Consider the following 23983-nt stretch of genomic DNA (forward strand, 5'->3'; position numbering starts at 1 on the left):
AATAATTAGCAATGGTGTAATTATTGTTTTTGTTCTGTAGAGTGTGGTGAGATAAGTTATTTCTTACGAAAGGTTTCATGATTTAATAAATGAAATTACTCTTATGCAGAAAAAACAAGTAAACCAAGCAAGAGCTTTCATTTGAAAGACTTTACTAAAATAATCCTAGTGAACAATGTGCAAATCTTTAAAACAAACAGTGGTAGAAAAGGTGTAAAAAGAACGTATTTCTGTTGTCAGGTAATGACTGAGCAGGAGGGTTCAGGTGTAGAGCTACAAAGTCATCTCATGTGGAAAGGAGAGGGGAGGTTTACCAAAGCTAGTGACATTGAACGGGGGGCGAGTATGAACTAGAGAGTAATCAGAGGCTTTACCTCTGTTCAGTACCTCTCTTAAAATTTGTTAGAGTGTATAGTTCTGGAGTAACACAGCTCCTGTTAAGTATATTGCCCAAGTTGCTTTTTATTTTTTGGGAAATACTGTTTTTTTATAACGATGCTTTATGCTTCTAACTGTTAAATTACAATTAAGATGTTATAAGGGAAATTATTGTTAACTGAATCTAATATCAACTTGAATGAGTTTATGAATTAATTACATTTTATATAGTAAGCAATTTTCCCTAAAGGGTGTCCTGGTGCCTAAACCTCATCAGAGTAACTTGTCCAACCAAAAGCACCCAAGGGAATGTATCCAGAGAACACTAAAGTCTTTGGAGTTTTATAGAACAGAAGGAAATTGAGTTGAGAGCAGAGGGGGCAGGATGAGGGAGTTCTACACTTTTGATGCTAGGTAGTTAAAAGACACATCTGGGAATGGCCAACAAGGGCAGAGAGGAGGAACTGAGCGCAAAAGCAAAATGATAAGAAAATGTTGCTTCTAGAGATATTTTAGATCAAGGCCATGGATGGCTCGATGACGGATACAAATTGCCATGAACATGGATCGCTTTCCAATAAGTAGCCCGTGGAGGCTTGGAAGATGTGAAACGAAGACATGACAAACTATATTGAGTACTTGATTTGGGTGTTTTTGTACTGGATATTATCATATGGATCCAAAAGCAAACTCTTGCAGAACAAATTTAAAACATATATGAGTGTCAGATACAAAAGCAGAATAGTATACGTGCTTCACTCACCAACACCGATGGCATTTGTGGAGAGGAAGTGCCGGCAATTGCACTTAGCCACAGCAGGTGATTCTAGAAACTTCTTCTGGCATGGAGGGGTTTCTGGAACTGAAGTCATCCCAGTGAGATCACACAATGACCCTTTGTGCTGAACTTCCATTTTGTATTCCAGTGTTTGGGGGACCCGGACCCAGTAATTAAAGACGTAAACACTTTAAATAAAACAAGCACAAATCCTCGTTTGCTGGAAAACCACGTTCCTTTGATTCCAAAGGATGTTGATGAAGTCAAAAAATGTCCCCGCCAATGGAATCCATTCCCGAGCCCCCCATGTCACTCTGGTTCCTGATTCCGTCAATGGCAAGAGGAACTTTCCATTCGAATTAAAGGCTTAATTCCACAAATAGGAGCACGCCTTACAAACGTAGGCTTTCACCTGCACATTTTGCAGAGGTAAAAAGGACAACAAAATGTACCCAAAGTTTGCTTCTGAAGAGAAGATGATCCAATTCTAGAATGCTGAACGGCCAAGTATGTCAACAACAAAATGAGCTGGGAAGAAGACCGGTCCAAGAAGGAGACTGCAGGTTCTCACCGAGGAGCTGGGTCACCTCAGTCATCTAGGAGAAGGAGAGACAAAACAGTTAAATTCTAGTAAAAAATAAAGCATTGTGTGCGGTTTGGAAGTTTTTTGACAATTGGGATACATTGATAAAAATTCGGTATGTTCATTCACGCTTTATGGGTTTCGGTTGACAAATGAACAAGAATGTGTATCAGTGTAAAGTGCGGATTCTTTTATTTTTTATTTCTGACGACCAATTTTACTAATATGTTGTTATGTCCTTTGCTCTGCTCTACAAAAATAAAATACAAAACAAATATTTAAAAAAAGCATTGTGAGTCCCCCTGCTCTAAGAGGTGCTCATTGTGATAGTATCTACCATCGCTAATGTATTAAAAAATAGAACAAAGTTTGAATTTCTCTACATAAAGTGTTGCATATATATGATTGCTGTTAATAACCATATTTATGGCGGGCGTGAGGCAAAGTTGATTAAGCAAGTGAATAGCATTAATGAAGAGCGTTCTACTGCATGCATCTCAAATTTTTTTTTGTTCTCATACATTGCAATTAATGGCAATATGTGTTTTAAAATAGCCATCAATCGCAAACTGAAGGGATTCTAATTCGTCTGTTGGCTGCAAGCTTGCTACATCTGTAAAAACCCCCTTTACAGTGCTTCACAACGAGAACAGGAGCGTTGATCAACTTTCTCGTGCCTAGGAGCTTAAGTGTCAAAAGGTGACGCAAGCACAGCATCAAAAAAGGCTTCATATTGTGGGGCATTGCCATCAGAACCCTATCGATGTATGCAAACGAAGCGGTAATGGGGACGCAACATCACAAAACACCTTGGATTTGAGGAAAAGCCGGACCTATCACGCTAGCATGATCTGGTTTTGTGTCAAATCCGAAAGCCAAAAGAAGCCAGGTGCAAATAGTGGGCAAGCGGGATATTGTGTGATATTCCCAAGGCCAGGGGTGGCTCCTCCTTAATGGTGGAGGAGCTTCGCCCCACTGGTCAGAGTCCGTCACAGAAAAATAAGATGATATTAGAACAATAATATCATTTTATTTATCTTTGAGGGGCTCTGGCTGACCGTGCGTGTGTGCATACGGGGCGGGGCCAGGCCATAACAGGCAGGAGTAGGCACTTAGAAGTGTGCATGTAAGTTTGGCGGGCCGCCTCGGGCCAGCCAAACAGACATGCACACTTCTATTTCTCCAACCCGGCTGTGGAGAAAAGCCGCAGGCTCCCAAGCAGTATCTGAGCGGCAGAGCAGACTGCTCAGACCAATCCTGGCCCTGCTCTCATAGCATGAGAGCAGCGTATAGATTGGCTGGGCAGACTATGCCTTCCCAGGAAACTGCGGGGAGTGAAGCACAGAGGTGGCCGTCGGAATCCAGACAGCAAGACGTGTTTTTTAAAATATTTTTTACCCTCAACCACCCCCCTCTTCCTGACGCCCCTCCCACCCCCTCTCACCACCACCACGAGCTTGGTTGTGCGGCGGAAGCCACTGCCCAAGCCTAGCCTGTAAACGTATACATTTTAAGGAGCTAACTCTTGGGCGGTTGTCACCGTGTTTGAATTTGTCCTGCAAGTTAAGACAGTGCTGGCATGCCCTGAAACCATAGTGCAACGTTCAGGATCTGGGTAAGCACACTTTTTTTGCATGTGCTCTGGAGATGACATCATCAGTGCACAACTCTTAGTGCATCTGACACTGCACAATTTTTCAACAGCTCAATCAAGGATGCAGATTTTCATACAGCGATGCCTGAATATCTGTAAATCCGGGGACTTATCGTTCAGGTGCTGCTTACATTGTTTGTAAACTGACGAGTCTGTAGTAACTCCACACAGGGCCGGCTTTAGGGCCGTGCCAGCGGTATGGCCACACTGGACACTGACCTGGAAGGGGATAGCTCTGTGGTTAGCAATAATTTATGATTTAAAGTAACTGCTGCAGAGTTCCTTGTGCATCCAGCTTTCAGGCAGCAATAAAAATGTCAAGATAACTCTTGTGATTAATGTTACTGCCACAGAGAGAGATCAGAGTTTTGTCTAGTGGCAGTTTTGACTCGCCATAAAGTAGCACGGAGGGTTAACATGCCTGCTGCTATGAACGCGCACTGTGCAGATCACAGATCTGTATTTTATGTGGCTAGCTGAGTGGATTAGTTAAGTGAGCCTTTACTAACGCTTTAAAACAAATTAAATGCTTGTGAGAGAGTGTCTACGGTGGGATATGGGGCAATTTTGCACAATGGTAGTGAGGGAATTCAAGGAGGCGGTAATGGGGGGGGGGGGCGCCAGGAAAGTTTGACGCATTGGACACCACCAGTGCTAAAGCCGGCCCTGTCACCACAATACAATCTTAGGAATCCAAGGGTGAATGAAGGGTGCAAACATCCAAGCCTGAAGTAACAAAACCCAATTTAGACTTGGACTAGGACCCTGGTGAGAAGGAGTGTGTGTTTAGCTGTTTTAGATGTGACATAGACCAGGGAGAGCGTGGCGCGTCAGTTTCAAACCATGCCCACTCTGCATAGATTGTGGCAATGTGCCGCTTTTGGGGATAGTCCCTCTGCTTGAGATATCTGAGAGCAGAAGATGGATAATGGTTTGAGGCAGAAGCTCTTCAATGCATTAGCAGTTACCGGTACCGCCCACAAGTAGCAGGGGATCAGGGAACAGTATCCTGCATAAGGAGGCCTATAGTCCTTGTTTATAGGAGTTGAGGGGCTAGTTGGGTGGTTGATGGATTGGTGGTGAAAATAGAAGCTGTAAGAATCAGGATCCTGTAGGACTAATGAAAGTAAGCAAGACTCAAAATGGAGGAGTACAACTCCAGAAAACTTGAATCTATTTACAATAATATATTCGCTCCCATATTCTTTACACCCACCGCCCCCCGTAATGTACATGGTCCCAAATCGTTCACGGAACCTGGGCGATCCTTTTATTCTGTGCGGCTACCCAATAGAGGGCAAAAACCAGCAGACAAGCAAACACGAGTGCACATTTTTCATAATAATATGTGAAAATACTATTTTCAACGTTCATGAGAGACATTTAACAGAGGACTCTGATACTTCCTGTTCATGAGAGACAGTTATCACAGGGGCTGATACCGCCTGGGGTGAGGTGGAAGCCATCACTTGGGCTCTCAAAGGAGAAGCTAAGGAGGTAATGGGAACATGTCCACAGAGCGTCCTTCGAGCGGTCAGGCTTTGACTCTCGCCATTACTGTTGGACAGGGTGGGCTGAGGCAGACCTTTAAGGTACATTCACTCATACATCTCGGAGGCAATACTTTTTTACCAGGTCTTTTGTACTGTAAGTTTGTCGGATGCTGATTTCAGGTCCCAGATTCCTACCCAGATAAATATTCATAAAGATTTATTTGTTGTCATTTCTAATTCTATTTAACTATATTTATTTTGGCTAATTTCATTGATATTTGGGCAGGATTGTTGAATATCAGTCTCTCGTGAACAGGCAGGACCGGCTCTTGTTCTGTGGTGTCAGTCTCTCATGAACAGGCAGTATCAGTGTCCTGTGGTATCAGTCTCTCTTGAACAGGCAGTATCAGCCTACTGTGGTATCAGTCTCTCCTCCTGTGGTATCAGTCTCTCATTAACAGGCAGTATCAGTGTCCTGTGGTATCAGTCTCTCATGAACAGGCAGTATCAGCCTCCTGTGGTATCAGTCTCTCATGAACAGGCAGTATCCGCCTCCTGTGGTATCAGTCTCTCATGAACAGGCAGTATCAGCCTCCTGTGGTATCAGTCTCTCATGAACAGGCAGTACCGGCTCTTGTCCTGTGGTATCAGTCTCTCATGAACAGGCAGTATCAGCCTCCTGTGGTATCAGTCTCTCATGAACAGGCAGTATCAGCCTCCTGTGGTATCAGTCTCTCATGAACAGGCAGTACCGGCTCTTGTCCTGTGGTATCAGTCTCTCATGAACAGGCAGTATCAGTGTCCTGTGGTATCAGTCTCTCTTGAACAGGCAGTATCAGCCTCCTGTGGTATCAGTCTCTCCTCCTGTGGTATCAGTCTCTCATGAACAGGCAGTACCAGCCTCCTCTGGTATCAGTCTCTCATGAACAGGCAGTATCAGCCTCCTGTGGTATCAGTCTCTCATGAACAGGCAGTTTTTGTGTCCTGTGGTATCAGTCTCTCATGAACAGGCAGTATCAACCTCCTGTGGTATCAGTCTCTCATGAACAGGCAGTATCAGCCTCCTGTGGTATCAGTCTCTCATGAACAGGCAGTATCAGCGTCCTGTGGTGTCAGTCTCTCATGAACAGGCAGTATCAGCCTCCTGTGGTATCAGTCTCTCATGAACAGGCAGTATCAGTATCCTGTGGTATCAGTCTCTCATGAACAGGCAGTATCAGCCTCCTGTGGAATCAGTCTCTCATGAACAGGCAGTATCAGCCTCCTGTGGCACAGTCTCTCATGAGCAGGCAGTATCTGCTCCTGTGGTATCAGTCTCTCGTGAACAGGCAGTATCCGCCTCCTGTGGTATCAGTCTCTCATGAACAGGCAGTATCAGCCTCCTGTGGCACAGTCTCTCATGAGCAGGCAGTATCTGCTCCTGTGGTATCAGTCTCTCATGAACAGGCAGTATCAGCCTCCTGTGGTATCAGTCTCTCATGAACAGGCAGTATCAGCCTCCTGTGGTATCAATCTCTTATGAACAGGCAGTATCAGCCTCCTGTGCTCTCTCTGAAGGACGGCGCATGAGGTAACGCACTGTACACATCCGTCATCAGACCAGAGAGCTACCGCTCAGCTACTGTTCGGATGCCTTTGTCGGCCTGGCCGCGCCCTATGCTCTTCGGCAAGCTCTGGCACGCTGCCCCGCCCGTGCTCTTCGGATATCAGCGGGTGTCTCTGCAGGAGCCCAGAGTCCCAGAAGGACAGACAGGAGCCTACAGTTTCTGTGTTGCTGATGGACAGTTAGAGTGCACTGATAAACAGGATATCCTAGAGTTTAAGAGACATAGACCACTAATGGAGTTGTTTTTTGTCCTTCACTAATATGTGCAACCGCCCAGCAAACGGCATGCACTATCAAACCGCGGTGCCCTCCAGCTCCACACTAAATGACGCCCTGATGACTAAGTGCTACGGTGTCTTAGCAATGGTGGAAAGCGCCATATAAGAAAGAGCCAACGGCATGACATAACCTCTTATAGATAGAATGGTCCATCCACTGAGCTTGGAACACGGGATGCCAATGCTACAACCAGATGTTTGCAGCAAGCATGGGCGTCCGCAGAAATTTTTCCAGGGGGGGCTAATCTGGCAAATGAAGGGGCGTGGCTAATGTTAATCAATAGGGGTGGGGCTAAAATAGCAGACAATCAGGGTCGGGTAATGCTCAGGCCAAGCTGAGAAAAAAAAGTGATGAATTCTGCATTTGAAACTGGACAACAATTAGAGCACACATGAACTCTAAAATTACCCCCCTGGCCCTTTAAAACTCATACATTCCCTGATCCCTAAAATTAGCCCCCTGGCACCCCATAACCCATACCCGCCCTGACCCCTAAAATTGTCCCCCTGGCACCCCAAAACCCATACCCGCCCTGAACCCTAAAATGTCCCCCCCTTGCACCCCAAAACCCATACCCACCCTGAACCTCTAAAATTAAACCCTGCTACCCCAAAACCCATACCCACCATGAACCCTAAAATTATACCCCTGGCACCCCAAAACCCATTGCCACCCGGAACCCTAAAATTACCCCTGCCCCCAAAAAACTTATACCTGCCCTGAACCCTAAAATTACCCTCCTGGCCCCTTAAAGCCCACACTTGCCCTGAACTCTAAAATTACCCCCCGGTACCCCAAAACCCATACCCACCCTGAACCCTAAAATTATCCCCCTGGAACCCCTCCTTTAATCCATTTGTATTGGGCCTCTCGTTCTCCCATCTGGCTTTGAGTCTGTCCAGGTCTTTTTGTCTGAGATGTTGCTTCTTTTGGCCATTCCACTCTATGGGAACCTCACATATAGCCACAAGAGTTCCTATTATTCGACCCATTTTATCAGCCTCAGAAGAATGAAATCCTGAGGTGACCATGCTGAGAATAATTAAAGTGTCTTACCTGTTACACGTGGGCAGGGCCACTGGAATTATGCTGCAGGGGAAGGCAGGGGAAGGCTAAATTATGTGTCAGGGTTGACTAAAGAATGCAACAAGAAAAGGTAAATTATGTGGCATGATGCTGCACATTTTGTGAGTATTATTTAATTATTTTGACTTCTTTACACTTGTTAACACTGTCTGGGCATAGAATGCACCTTATTGGTACCAGTTTAACACCAAACTATAGCAATAAGCAACAGAAAGGTAACCAATCAACCTTTGGAAAAGATCTTCCACTGTGCGCCTGCACATGTTGCTGCCTTTTTAGAAGGTTTTGAGCTAGAATATATATTTTTTAATCTGCAGATTATTTAGCACATAATGCATTATTTGGCAAATCAACAAATATGAGAAAAACACAGCATCGGCACAATCGCATAATTCCAGTAGCCCGACCCATAGGTCCCTGCAGAAGGAATCATTCTATCATTTGAAACCATCAACATACATATGAATGTTGTATGAATGAATGTAACGATGCATAGAATGTTCTTTCATTTAGCCAATGACAAGATAAAACTTTTCTTTTGTTCACTTTTTCTATTAATTTATTTTTCATGTAATGCTGCAAGTTTTTAACAGCCTCAAAGCGGGAAGAAAATAAAGCATACCCCGAGTGAATCTGTATTCTAATTGTGTACACATTTGTATTCACTTTTCTGGGAAAAGGAAAATCCTTTGCAATACGTTTCTGTTACATCACTGTTTTCAGCTCCTAGGAACCTTGTGATCGGAGCCTGCAGCCTCTTTAGCGTGAGTGAAAGTGTTCACGATGTCTGTGATGTTCATTTGTTTATCTAGGCCGCTACTATCCCTGCAGAATTTCTTACCACTCCTCAGGCCTGAAACTAACGTATGTCAATGGTATTAATATTTAAATAAGCAATGAGGTACAGCCCACGAGACTTCATACCCCAGTGAAACAGAGTGAAAAACGTATTTTTCAGTTCTTAATGGCCTGGGGTGGCCAGGCCCACCCTCTAGAACCGGGCCTGGCTGTATGCTTTAGCAGCTCTAACTGGCCATTGTCATTCTGTATGTGGTAATCAGCCACAGACAGAATGGCAATGGGCGGGAGGGGCTACGAGGAGGAGTGCGAGGCTCCCCATCAGGGAGTTGAGGGCTCAGGCAGGGAACAGCTCTGCTCCCTGCAGGGCCCAGAGAGGCTCCCCATCAGGGAGTTGAGGCCTCTGGCAGGGAACAGCTCTGCTTCCTGCAGGGCCCAGAATTACGGACAAAAGGCATCCGTAAAAGCATGTGCGTCTGCAGTGGGGGCAAGGAGGGGCGCTCCAGGGGGGGGTGGGGCAAGCGCCCCTCCTTGCCCCCCCCCCCCCCGCGGACGCCCATGGCAGCAAGTGTTGCAATCAGATGTGTGCAGCAGTGTTGAACACACTTTCCTATGAGGCTGCCTTGGTGTCTCATTGAGGACACTACAGTACTCACAAGAATGGAAGGTGTTTCTTGAAGCTGATGAGGTTATACACTGATTTTTGCAGCAGGCGCACAACACGCTGAACTACCACATCCTCTAGGTGTTTATTGAGTTCACCGCAGACATCTCCTTGAGAACAGTGTCAGCTGCAGTTCTTGATTTGCAAAAAAAATTAGTGCCAGGACTCTGGTCAGGAGGCCACTGCAGCTTGCCCCACACATTGCACCTGCCATGCTGCCAATGATAGTAACAACACAATACTAACCAACACACTCCTACAAGTGTGCCAATTCGGACTAATTCAGGCCCCTAAACTATAAGAATTGCTTGGGCGGCAGGTAATGCTAATTTTTAATGCATATTCAATTAATAATTAACTGTTGTTATGGTAGTTTCTAAATTAGTCTGACACAAGCGCTGGTGTTGCCAATTAACTGCTGGTGCCGAGCACCTGAAACCACCTGCTCAAATTAAGCACTGGTCAGCTGTCTTAACAGTGCTCTTTAGAGCCCATCACTCTGCTTAGCTGGATGCCATGAAATGCAGACTCCTCCTTCACCCCATCCCTTGTCTCCCAGAAGAGACAGGTCATAGGATGTTGGCTAAATGTGATGTCATTAAAGGCCCTGAACTTGCCAGCAAATGTCCCTTTTGTGACTGCAGTAAACCTTGCTCAGGGCAGAGAAAGGGTGGTTCGGAAGTCCAAGAGGGAAAGTTTCTGTAAACAGATCTCAAAGTGTTGGGCAGAAACCAAAGTCAATGGAAACCAAAATCAGAGGTGAGAATTGGCGAGTGCCCCACCTAAAGACGAAATAACAATTTTGAATGGAGCAAAAGGTTGGAGGTAAAAACTGGGACGGAAATTATCACACAGTACGGATAGTGCTGCACAGGATATGTCACATCACATGTTTAAGAAATCCACAATCAACCAGATTAATTTGAATTGGCACAAATAACATCTCCTGCCCAAAGTAACTGTTACAAAATAAACGAAACACTCTGGCATGTTTATCAAATAGTCATGCAGAGCAGCAAGCCACCTTGCAGCGCTGCGCTGTGCTGCATGACAAGGAAAGGGCAGAAATGCACCGTATTTAACATTATATATCTCATTCCTGTCTTTTTCCAGCGAAAGCACACAATGTGCTGCTTATGACCAATACAGCAGCAAGGGTGCCTGGATTGTAAGCAGGATTGTTTATGTGCAGGAAAGTACACGTTCCTGCACAAAAAACAATACACAGGCATTTTCCCAGGCAGCACACATAGAAAGAGGAAAAAACAAGGAAAAGGAAAAATTAATTCGCACGACAGGGCATGGCAGATGGTTTAGATATTTCCAATTGTTCTTGAATTTTTGAGTATTTGTATTTTCACAATCAGTATTTATCAGCAGCATTGTTACATGTATCCCAGGTCTCATGCTTCACACAGGTCTGGTGCAAGGATTTGTGTAGTAAAATTATATTTTGCAGTTTGCATGCTCCCTTTCCTCAGAACAATGCCTTAAGGCAACTCCAACAGTGGCTTTAATGTATCACTTGCAAGAGACGTACATGTGGTTGCCACTGGCATAGGAAGTCTGACGGAGCCCCCTGCAAGGTACGTGGAGGGGTCCTCTCCAGTCCAGACTCAATCAGGAGCTCACCAGCCAGAGTACTGGGCTGAGGGGGCACCCTGGAGCTTGGGGTCCCTTGCACCCCAGGGGATGCAGGGGCCTGTGTTACGGCAAATAGGAAAATAGCAATGCCCTTGAGGTCACTTTGTGGTACACTGCTTGAAAGGTATATGCGAGACCTAGATAAGTAGGCATCATTCAGAATGGTAGTATTGTAAACGTCTATCTGGAATTGGGCAGACCACGAGTCAATGAGGTGGGCTAGTGAGCACTCCATTATATCAGCCTGACAGTAGGCCACTTTGTTGGCTGCATTTGTTTGAGGAAGATGGTAGGTATAGAACTGAATACCCATTAATGAGCCTGTAGCGTTCACCGGGTATAATATATGTTGGGCTATTTACATTTTTAACATTTCCGTCTATATTTATCCAGATTTATTTTTGGGCCATCTTATTGGCCTTTATCCATAATAATTTTGTATTTTGAGAATAAATGGGTTCGTAAAATTTTATATTTCCACATTTAACTGATAAACATGCACTGGTACTTTGATGCCTGTTGCATTTTAGCAAATTAAGCAACCAAATATAGCGAAACACTACACCCACAGGTATATCAGCATTATAATACGAATATTTGTTAACATATGCCTGAATTTAGGGAACTCTCGCCTTTTTTTTGAACTCCCCATGCTGTCTCCCTGCTCAGCTGTTGTCCTGGAAATCACAAAGACAGCATGAAGAGTCACCCACAAGAAGCATCATTTTCAGTATTTTTATGCTTTTAAAAATAAATACAGACAGGAAACACATTGTTTTATGTCTGTATTTATCTGTAAAAATCAGTAAAAACGCAAAGCTGGGAGCCTTAATGTTATGGTATCTCTGTCTGATTTTAGTGTTATGTTATCTCTTACTTGTATAGCGCAGAACTGGAACTAGAGAAGCATCATGGCGCTCTATCCTGCCAGAGCAATTACAGACCAACTTCTGTGTTCGGTTGGAGAGGTATGTGGCCTATGTGGGAAGGCGTGAGCAGTGTGTGAGGCTCTCGCGTGTGGCCTGGCCATGCAGCGGCCATCTTACACTGCCTGTAAGTATGCAATGTGTCTAGAGCTTTGCAATAAGAAATCAATCCCCACCCTGGGAAGATTGAACAGTTCAAACTATTTTAGATCCTACACAGGGCTCGCTACTGCCAGGACTTGACCCACTAAGCTATCTTACTTCCTCAGTCTGGCCTGGGTGACCCTGGTTTGGGGTCAGGCTGGCTGCACCGGCTCTGTAACTACAAGCTTGCTGGTGCTAATGAGAAGGCAGGCAGCAGAGAGGCCCAGCTCTGGTGGGCACTGTACACTTAGAAGACCCTGGCTCTGGTGACACCGACAGATCAAACAACCCACCACACTTTGTTTTGCCAACCCCTAGCACACTGAATAAAAGCCAGCTGCTTTCTCCTCCCCACCACTTAAAAGTGAGAGGGGGGTTTCATAAGCTGTGGGTTCTTTGATGGCAGCTGTGAATACTCTTTTATCGCAGCAATACAGCTTCCTGGGGGTTGTCATGGAGAGGAGGGTGAAACTGCTCTCAAACCTGGCACCCCTGAGGGTATGCATCGGTAAGACTGAAAGGGGTGGTGTGCGGGGTCGGACTGAGATAGAAAAAAGGGCTGGGCACCAAAATGAAAGTGACGCCGTTAGTAATTTAGAGAGCGAAAAATGTCTCCCACGTCCTCAAATCAGTGCAGCTTTGAACATGTAGAGATGTGCTCAATGGGCCCCATTTATGAAAAGTGTTGCATCCCTGCGATAAAAGAGCGATGCAACACTTTTCAGGGCGCCCTCATTGCGACACCATGGAAGCGCCGTATTTACTGTACGGCGCTCCATGTCGCAAGGATTGACAAATATGTCATGAATCCTGACCTATCTGTCGGCGTCAAAATGGCTCATTGCTGGAGACCGTCTTCAAACAGACGTAACTCCAGCAATGTGTCATTTCACATAGGGCAAGTGAGGCCGTAGAAGTGGCACAGTGAAATCGCAAATATTTCACTGCAACACTTCTATGAGGATTTTCTGCGTCGTCGGAACGCCCACCCTGCATACATTATACCTGACACAGGAGGAATGTAGCGCAGGGGTTTACAAATTGACACATTTGCCTTGATGCATCACTTTCTAAATATGACACAGTGTGCTGCATTTTTTTACGCCGCCGTAGCGTCACAAAAATTGATGCAATGGCAGCGTAAGGCCTCATAAATAAGGCACAATGTGTTTTGCAAGGTATGGGAGGCTGCATGCATATGTGCTTGATGAAGGCAATGTCTGTGGTAATACTAGGGAAATCAACAGCAAAAACCGGCCCACCTGATCATAAAATAGGGTCACAAACTGCTAACAACCAGGCCACATGTTAACCTGTCAGACTTTTTTTATCACAATCAGCAACTGTTGCCAGAAAAGTAGACCCACACGGTCTTCTAATGTAATGGAGTATTACTACAATATCTACTCCGTCGGGTGGAATATCAAAGATATTGAAGGAAAAGCCTCACTCACATGTGTCATGTGCCCTCGACGGCAGACGATGTGTCCCAATAGGTGGATTAGCGGTGATGCATCCTTGATGAATGTTTGACTACAGGACATCACCTTGACACATGAGGTCTGCATGATGCTAGTAGGCATCGACCAGTAGAAAACCTACTGGATTTCGAGTACAAGACGTACAGGTGAGTGCATTAGGCCTCACGTTTGGGTTGCATGTAGCACATGCACATACTCAAGGCAGGGACCTTAAAGATAAGGAACAGAAATACATCGCCCTGACGAAGGCCCCCAGACCCGATTGGGCTATCAACATGGGCCGAAACATGTTGGCACTTATATGAGGGTATATTTGAATGAAATTATGTTAAAAAAAACCCCAATACAAACTTTTTAATGGTACCACGAGTACCCCAGAATAAAGGACCGAGTAGGGGTATACTCGTAGGTATTTTTATTTAAAATCTGGTTCCCTGCTTAACCAGTCAATCACTTATCTAAGCACTCCCATTATATCTTTGGTCGAGTCCGCCCAGATAGTACCACCTTATCTGGGTGTGGAGTAATTGCCTATGATGAAGCATGTCACTATTATGTGAGTGAGGCTTTTCCTTCAATATCTTTGATATTCCACCCGACGGAGTAGATATTGTAGTAATACTCCATTACATTAGAAGACCGTGTGGGTCTACTTTTCTGGCAACAGTTGCTGATTGTGATAAAAAGATTGATTGGGAGAACGCAACTGTGTTGTTTATTCTCTCACTCTCCGTGTTTAAAAAATAGCCTGTCAGACTTGCCTATTAGGCACTACCAGATTGCCCTATATGCAGCTACGACCCTGTTAGTGGGCACTTGAACTGTGTCAGAGTCCGCCCCAGCCCTACCTACTTTGACCTGTTGAAAAATCTCGAGAATACCCTTCTGTCAAGTCTTAAGTAAAACATAACAACCAGTTTTTAATTTGAGCCGGTGGATGCAGGTGGTGGACTCCTTTTTGGGGGACTTGGACTTATTTCTCCTCATCAGAATTTGATGCAGACCAAGGGATAGACAGGCAGTGAAGGTGTGTGAAATGAGGAAGAAGAAAGAGTGGTAACGGTGACAAAGGGAGAAAGCAGATATAAAACAAGCATTGGCAAAATCAATAGGTCTTGCCTTGGTGACCTAATAACTTTACCACTGGTTTTTGCCAGTGCTACCTAAGTCATTTTGTAGGCTCATACTCCACACAGATACATGTGCCTACAAAAAAATGACTCAGGCACTTTATCATTATTTTAGTTACCAATCCTAGCTGTCAACAGTGCAGCCGGTGCAATGGGATTAAGACTCAGAGATATTAGTGGCCCACTGCTCCCAAACTGTGTCTGTTTATTACCATCCAGCCAGTGAACGGGGCCAGTTTTGCTCGCCTGGACCCTTGCTTGGGCACTGTGTAGGGTTGTTGAAGAGCGGCATGAGGTGGATTCAAGACTAGGCCGCCCTTGTATTCGTCAACCATGGCATGCAGCTGCACCGACTGCAGACCCCTAAGAAAAGCTTTGGGCCCCTGCTCTTTTACAGATCGGCCCAGACAACAACCTATGTGGTAAGTCAGCTAAGAAAGAACTGGGCGGTCCCGTGTTGTTCGTATTGAGGTTCTGACCACTTGGCGCACGAGCTGCGGGGCCAACTCCTGCACTGAGTTTGCCCAGGCCGAGTCTAAGGGCCTAAACATTTTGAAATTGGAGTCAAGCTTTTCATTATGGCTACGGGTATCATTGATATAATAATGTGGGAGCAAAGCCATTATTATGGGATCGAGAAACGCGCCTTAGGCCTCGCAAGCTGTATGGAAAGTGCTATATCAATACAAATACAATGCAATGGAATCATATTTGCTCTGACTGCTCCATGCTACCAGCTCTACCTGCATAAGATGAGTCACTTGTCATTTGAATTTCATTCTGTGGTGTTAGCATCTGGAATGTTTTCACTGGGCGGTTCTTGTTGTGTCAGATATGAGCCAAATTCACTCCTTGTTACGCGCTGCGCAATCAACGTTGCTTGCAAACAACTCTGGCTGGAAGCAGGCAAAGCCAGAACAGGTATTTTTGGAACAAAAAAAATCTTTTTAATTACGTTTTTAATTTAGGGTTGAGTGAGTCTTTGTAAATCAGTAATGTCATGTTCTTGCTCACTCCCAATGTCTTCCCAGAAAGCACAGGTCTGTTTCCAGGACACCCTGGATACTCACTCGAAAAGTTCAAAATCAGGCATGTCTGTGCTCTGCCCGGCATATCAAGTATTTCACCTGCAGCTGATCTGGCAGCAGTTGATGCCAAGGATGCCCGCAGCCCATGGAGGTACAGGGTTTGTATGCAGCGTCAGATGGGTTAAGGAGAAGCAGGCATGGAGAATTATGGAGCTCTGCATTAGCTGCCTTTAGGAGTTGCAGAGAGGGCCAGAAAGGGCATTGCAGAATCTAACCCTTTATGCAGTCACTGAGGTACAGCTATAAAAAGGCAGACCCCCCCCCATCTTTAAATGAATTAGATCAAACAAGATTTTTTAAAATATTATTTGAGAAAAACATTCTAGTAATTCAAGTACTAAAACTGTAAATGAAGATGCTTTCTAAAAGTCTGATGGTAATTGATTAATTTGCTGTATGGCCCAAACTGTAGAAAAATGTATTATTGCATTTCAAGATGACATAACCTCCATGCAGGCTACTATTGGAGACGTGACAACATCCTTAGTGATCCCTTTCTCCTCCGGCTTGGTCGGTGTTATGTAGATTTCTCTAAGAAGGCAAGACTCCAGAAATGTATCCACCAAGCAGTAATGAATGATAAAGTGCTGGTGGCTAAACATAAAAAAACAATTCCATCAGTTATATTAAAAGTAGATCTGGGCGGTAAACTCTGCTCCGTTTGCGGAGTTTGTGGATTTTTCTGCACTTCGCGCTCCACAGAGCTCGCGGAGTGCAGAAAACTCCGCTCCACATAGTGCAGCGGAGTTTCTTCACCACTCGCACTCGCTAACAATAAGTTGGCGGTCGCGAGCTGCTGCCCGAGTAGAATGTCTACTCGAGAAGTAATATCAGCACGAACAGCAGTTTGCACTGCACTCCGCCACTTGTGGAACTCCGCATGTTTTTTTGTCACTTTGCAGAGTTCAACGGAACTCCGTGAACTACCACCTGCATATATGCAACTCCACAAACATCTGCAATATTGTCAGAGATTTGACATTATGACAATCCACTCACTAACATCTAACAGAACACATTCGATAGAACTCCTAACACATCCAACACAGCACTGATACACTAAGTAGTTGACTAAACCAATACTCAACCACACTCACCACTACCATTCAACAATACTAGCCACACCTTTCACCTCACTCTTTCAATCTGCCTTTCTCAAACATAAAACACAAGACAAAACTCCTGATACAATCATTGTCAAAATACAGATCCTAATGCAGGAATTTAGTTAGCAAAGTGCTGTCAACTCAATTTCACATCCCCGCTCCACATCAACATACAATTTACAACAATTCAGATAAAGCTAGCTTAAATACACCGCACCACCATTAACGCCCAATGTTGCAACATAACTGTTTGTCTGGATAGAAATGCTGGTTTGATAAGAATCTGCATTGGCCGGACTATGGACAACTGACAACACAACTCAATGAAAAACAGCAAAATCTTTCAGCACACGATTCATGCCTATAATATACAACAAAGAGTTTTAGGACAATCAAACTAATTTTACTTTGACATTACCCAAAACAAACACATTACTGAAAGATGCACTTACTAAATCTCTACTAACCATGCACAACTAAAGAACCATCAAAACTGGTCAACCGAAGTCCCATAATCATGTGAAAATTGTACCTAGAGTAATAATCCCTTTCGTGTCATACTAATGATAAAAGGTGCCATACAAATCATGATAATATAACGTTATAGGCAACAAGTTGTAATCATGTTTTAATGGTTGGTTGAGTAAATTCAAAAGTTTTTTACTTAAGTGTATATATCTGAACTGTGTTAGGGTTTTGATAAGATAAGCTGCACAGTATTTTTAAAAAGAAGGTGCCAGGCACCGTAGGATCGCCTCTGGTTCCTACAGCAAGTCATCTTGGTACATGCCATCTGAACCTGATTTGGTTTTGCCTTATCCCCATCTCCAGTAGTAGACCCGTCGAGTAGCACAAACGGGTCCCTAAGGACCATCACCTGAGAGACAACATTGAGGCCCTTATTTATGAAGGGCTTATGCCGCTGTTGCGTCACTTTTGTGTGACGCTGCGGCAGCATAATCAATGCGCCACATGGTGCCCTATTTACAAAGTAACATATCTAGGCAGATGCGTCACTTTGTAAAGCCCTGTGGTACATCATATCTGTGTCAAGTATAATGTATGCAGGGTGGTTGTTCCCCCGGTAAAAAAGCCTCATAGTAGTGGCACAGTGAACTCTATGAGATTTCGCTGCACCACTTCTACGACTTCACTGCGTCAAACCCTTAGGTCTGATTCAAGCAGGCGTATGGACTGACGCCGGGCCTTTCACATGGGACTTGCCCATGTGTAATGACACATTGCTGGTGTTGCGTCTGTTTTCCGACACACTCCAGCAATGCGTCATTACGTAATTACTGCGCCAATAGATACGTCAGGATTCCTGACATATATGTTCAATCCTTGCAACATGGAGCGCCGTAGTGTAAATACGGCACATCCATGGTGTCACAAGGAACGCACAATGAAAAGTGTTGTATTGCTGTTTTCAACCAGCGATGTGCCACTTTTCATAAAGGAGACACTGAGTGTGCAATGTTGAGGTCCATACCTTTTCTACCGAGGGAGGTCCTTAAGGACCATTAACTGAGCTCCAGGCACAGATTCTTTCCTCAGAAAGGCAGACTTTTTTAAGCCCCTGCCTTTACAGACTCCGCCATGCAGGGTCACCCAGAACAATGTCCAGGTCTACAAGTTGAATCTCTTTCGCAAGCATCTCAACTCCTGAGTTACACCAACAAGTCCGATGAGCACTCACCATGCTAAATTGAATGAAGTCAATGCCAAAGAAGACATCTCCTGTGTGTTCTATGAGTATCCCTTCCTTCACTTGGATGACATTGCTCCCACTCGGAAGATCTACGTGTCAACCTGAAACTCTGCAACACTTGAGTCCATGGCTCCAGCGGTGCTAGTTCTCTGCATCGAGATAAACTTCTCAGGTAAAAGGTTGTGGTCCACCATTGTAATGCTGGAAACAGAAACCCAGTGACCAGTGAGGCCTTCTCCATTCTCATAACCACTGTTTCCGTCATTTACAGATGCAGCCAAGCTCTTGCTCTCACTATGCATCAAGGTCGCTCTGGTTGCATATTGATGTTATCTGTATCTCCATCAAGTCCTGCGTGGAGTCAGACTAAACCTTCTCACAAGCACATCTTTCATATCCTCTAGCACTCGTGCTCACTCACCTAAAACTTCAGTGTCACCTTATTCTGACAGTCACCCGACCCAGTAGATCTGATGCTTTCGACTCATTACTCAGTTTAAGCAAAGCACAGGCCACTGCCAAAGAACCAGGCCTTCACAGACATCCCAACAATGTAGCTACTGCTGACTCATTGACCAGTTAGGAGCAGAAGGAGGAATGAGTGAAGGCTTAGTAGAAGCTAGTGAAACAGGGTCTAATATGCCCGCTTGTGACTATATATTTGCAGCATTATGTCCCCGTTCCATGCTCATTTTTCATGGTTCTGTCTCTTTCTTATCAGTCCTTTACTTTCCCTTTGTTACTGTTATTTGCAATTCATACAGAGCACTGCCTGACATCTTTTTGGCTTCAGAGCACATTCATGAGTCCAGGGGTAACTTCCCAGTCATTACTGGCCTCTACATCCCAGCTCAGAGAGTGGTTTGGTTTGTGGACATGCGCAGTCAGTGGAGTGAAGTGGTGTGTCTGTGCAAGTAAGTGTGTTGCCTTCCCTTTGGAAGGATTTGAAGTTTGAGACTGAAAACTGTACTAGTTCACTACCATGTCTTCCCATTTTGTATGTGTGTCCAGTGCCAGGCACAGACCACATATGTTTATTTCAGCCATGGTAGTTAGTTGCATGTCACTCAGCTAGGTTCGTCTCTGTCCATCACTTTACTGTCCCGGTTAAATAGGGAACTTCTTTCACTCAAATGCCCTTTCTTGTTTTGGGCCTATTTTTGGGTCTTCAGTAAGTGTGTCAAGTTTTGATCACCGTGCTTCACTTGAAGTGCCTGGGCTTTTGCTAAAGGAGTAGTACAAGTATTGGGAACTGTGAGCACCTGGGTGTTGCGTAGCAGTTGTGCCTGGGACTACAGTCAGATAGGCCAGAGCAACCACTTTCCTCGATCATCGATTCATAGTGCCACCTACTACCACTCTCAAGCCTTTCTCCCAGACAGCGGCGTAGCTAGACCTGTAGCCGCCTGTTGCGGTCCCTGCATTTGCCGCCTGTGGTAGTCGCATGTAAGAGCGGGGGGGGGTGCTGGTGATTCCTGCCCTTGCTGTCCCGCAAAAGCCGCCAGCCACCCTTGCTACGCCACTGCTCCCAGACTCTTCCGCTCTAAGGAAGTGCTGGGCGGGATCAATGTTTGGTGCTGATGTTTTCCTCACTGTCTCATGGCCCTCGATACTGCTTTTGCAGAAGGTTTCCTTGACTTCCAGCATTAGAAGTTGTCAAGAAGTCTCGACTCACCTCTGGATGATTAGAGGATTGTTCCCTTGGAAGATCTAACCCAATAGAGATCACAGTGAAGAAAGAGAAAAGTCAAGCAAAAATTATTTATTTGAAAATGAATTTTTCTATTCATTAATATAACAGGAATATAGAACAATTAAAACACATTAAAAGAGGAAGACATAAAGTGACTAGCATTATAACTGCTCAACCGTATGTCAGGACATTTCTATCCGGTAAAAATGCACCCCAGTGTAAGTCTATGGTTGAGGGTTGGCATTCTAAATGAGTTTAGGATTTCGGGGTTACTGCTGGCTGTGTTTCTGGCGGATTCAATAAAGGATTTGGTTGCAGTACATGTTATCCCAGTCTAGCAAAACAGGCTTAATGTCTTTAAAGTTCAAGGCAGGTCAGGGGGCTCAGACACCTGCTACCTGGAGACTAGAAAACAGTCCAGAGCTGAAGGGTGACCTGGACATTTCTACACACTTGGAAGGAATTAATCCCACTTGTGTGTACGCACTCAAGCACCTCACAGGGCGTGCCCCAGGCAAGCCCCAAAAAGAGCGGGAAAAAACGACCTGCTCAGCGTGCCTTGGAAGAAAATGCAGGATGCCTCCTCCAAACTAAGGAGAGAGCAAAACTCTACTGCAGGCCCTACATTTGACTTGTAAAAATGCTAGTTTTTTTCCAGCAGATGTGTACTTACAAAAACACAAACATGCTGGCCACATTGCCTGGTGTGGTAATAGACAGTCATGTCAAACTAACATTGACACTGAAATAATCTATTCCTCATGCACCCCTACTACAAATCTACCCTCAATAGTATAAATGCATTTCAAGGCATAGCACCATTCTCCTTGAAGCGGACAACCCCAGCACTCTAGGCCTAAAGGCCCCTTGTCTGGGCACCTCTACTCTAGCCTAACAGGCTGTAACCCTGACCAAAGGGCGCTAGGATTATAAAGAGCCTACCCAGGGCATGGGTGGTCATGGTGATCAGTGAAGGAAGGGATGTCAACACACACACATGCTCAACACATGGTCATTTGAAAAAATGACTCTGCACCTATTCCCCTCAATTTAGCAGATTTAGGTGATGCTACCAGAGCTACATGTCCCCCAATGCTTCAACATGAACAAACTATGCTGGGAGCTGCTAAATGTTGTATAAAATGTTTTTAAACCCAGAAGTTGAAGTGAGCGAGTACCATTGGGAACTGAGTCCGACTACAAGTATTTCCAGTGTTAATTGGTTCAACTGAGTTTTATAACATTTTCACAGCTCCAGTATCTCATTTGGCAATTAAAGCTCATTTGTCTATAATTTAGAGGCAAACTTGATCATTTCTCTTATCCTAATTGTTCTCTTGTGTTCTTGATGAGCTAGGAGACATCTAAACTGCAATCGGTTTCGATTAACCCGCCGCCTCTTTTGTTACAATTCGCAGTCTGATGCAGCCACGTCTTTGAATCTAAATTTGCATCGCGCCGAGGAAAAATACATTAAATTACCATCCATTTTCCATTATTTTAATTCATTTTGTAAGGGTGGGGTGGTGCCAGAGAGAACAGGCCTTACTTTATGTATCTTATGATTGCTCTTATGCACATTTCCCACTGCAAGGTGCGATGAACTAAGTTTGCAGCAGTATTATTGTATTACAGATAGGGCAGAGGGTCCTTCTGTTCACCAAAGTAAAGAGGATGCTTAAAAACTTGAAATGGTTTGTGTATGCTGACTATATTATATAATGCGGCCCAAAGACTATAACTGGGCAGATGATAGCGCTACCCTTGGCTGATGGCAGGATCAAGGTGAAACTTCCATGATAAACTGGTGTCTGCAATGAACCTGGGATGTCAAACACATGAAGGCTAAGTTCACAGATGCTCCCAGTGAGGGTGGGCGCCACACTTCTCAGCCTGGAACAAAGAGATTCACCTGAGCTTTTTCATTAAGAGGCCTTGAAAATGGTTTTAAATACCGAGCAGGCACTACTAGCACCTGTGATACTGACTTGTGAGTCTCATCAGAATATTATGAAATAGAAGCTGGCTGTGACAAATGATGCTGGTTAGGCGACATAAAGATATTATTAATAAATCTGGGTTTAAAGTCATGCAGGAACACTACAGGGAAGGCAGAAATGAAGGAATCTGACAATCCCTATGGCACAAAGCAGAAACTGTTCTATTCAGTCCCACCTCATACCAGATGAGCCTGGTCGTGACTTGTCCAATAACTCAAGACAGTGACAGGCCAGAGAAGGAGCTCTTTGAGTATTGCCAAGTTGTTGTGTTGCTATGTTTGCCCTAAGTGGCTAGGGTATGCCCAGACATGGGTCCCTTGCTGACTGCACCACCGGATTCAAGCTAGCCTGGCTGATGAGGGGTGATACCCTGAAACCGGTCCTAGAATGCTTGTTTCCGGTCCAAGGAGGCCCTGGCATGGCAGTTCGGGCTGGAATGTTCCCATGGGGAGCAGGATTAAAACTGAATTGTGTATGGCTAGGTCCAAACTGGGGTGGCTTGGAGAGCAAAAGAATGATGAATTTAACCCAGATCTGTGACTGGGGATAAGTGTTTGAAAAGTTTCAGCACTCTGTCCATCATCTTGTTGTGTTGCTATGTTTCTGCTGAGCAGGCACAACAACTCTTCGAAGAAGCGATTGACAACATTTGTTGCAGCAGAAACTACTGGCGCACTTAGGCCCATCTTAGAACGTGGTCGTCAGATGTCCATTTGAAGGACGGTGCACAAATCCTGATTATATATGGGATTTCATCATTTAACTCTGAGCATTTGTAGGAGTTGGACATGACAGTAGATTAGAAGAGCCAATAGGAAAAATGTAAGTTTGCTTTAGTTTTGCAATATTTGATTAGGCCTGGGCGGTGAACTCCGCTCTGTTCGTGGAGTTTTTCGCACTCTCGTGGAGTTCTGAAAAACTCTGCTCCTCTTCCTCGCTCACCAATGGTACGTTGGTGAGCGCAAACAAGGAAAATCCAACACTAAACCGATTCCCAATGAGATTTTTTAAAGTAGACAGTCACGGATGGTTTCTACAGCTCGCACTGAGAAACCTTCCGTTCGCGTTGAGGAAGCTTCTGCTCGAGTAGAACTTCTACTCGAGCAACAGAAATAAGCCGCGCCCTCTTGTGATGCTGTTCGTGCTGATTTTACAGTGCAGGACAAACACCCGGTACTAAAATTCAGCGCAAAAGGCACACGGTAACGCACTCCGCCGCTCGGGGAACTCTGCGTAGGTTGGCGGAGTTTTTTTCTTATGGAACTCTGCCTAGGCCTATTTTTGATGATGAAGTAGCAAATTTGGAACACAAAGGCCAGAATAGGGCCAAGATTACATGTACCTAGGTCAGAATGAAAAGTGCATTTGTCACTAGAATATTTATGCATTTACCTTAACATTTTTCTATGGCAGTGTTTGAACTAAAAGACATTAGCCTGCTCTGCATAGAAAAATAGAAAGGCCAGAATTACACATCAACTGAAGCAGTATAGGGGTGTCTACCGAGAGTCATGAAAACTGGCACATGTCAGTATTGGAGAAGTGCGGATACAGAGTAACTTGTGGGATAGGGATTAGTTCATGAGGTGCAAAAGAAATGATTTTCCAGAGATTTCCTAAATGAATTGGGCTAGACTGTGCATGAGCTCTGCAAAACTAGTTGTTGTGACCAAAATTTGGAAGGTGAATTGCAAGTTGACTTTCTGATGCACCCTCAGGGTGATTTGGGAAACATTTCCTC

At 44.7% G+C, this 23983-nt stretch overlaps 1 protein-coding gene across 3 annotated transcripts in view; it reads right to left on the minus strand.

Moving 5' to 3' along the window:
- PLCH2 (phospholipase C eta 2) overlaps window positions 1-23983 on the minus strand; it is a 1499317-nt gene that overhangs the window by 1293126 nt on the left and 182208 nt on the right. For all 3 annotated transcript variants that reach the window (XM_085609277.1, XM_085609254.1, XM_085609285.1), the window contains exon 2: window positions 1142-1752. In XM_085609277.1, the coding sequence (XP_085465403.1) occupies window positions 1142-1292 (151 nt within the window). In that variant the 5' untranslated portion in view covers window positions 1293-1752. The remainder of the gene's footprint in view (window positions 1-1141; window positions 1753-23983) is intronic.

Source organism: Triturus cristatus, chromosome 1_2 (genome assembly GCF_964204655.1).
Source record: "Triturus cristatus chromosome 1_2, aTriCri1.1, whole genome shotgun sequence".
In the NCBI taxonomy this organism is placed as follows: domain Eukaryota; kingdom Metazoa; phylum Chordata; class Amphibia; order Caudata; family Salamandridae; genus Triturus; species Triturus cristatus.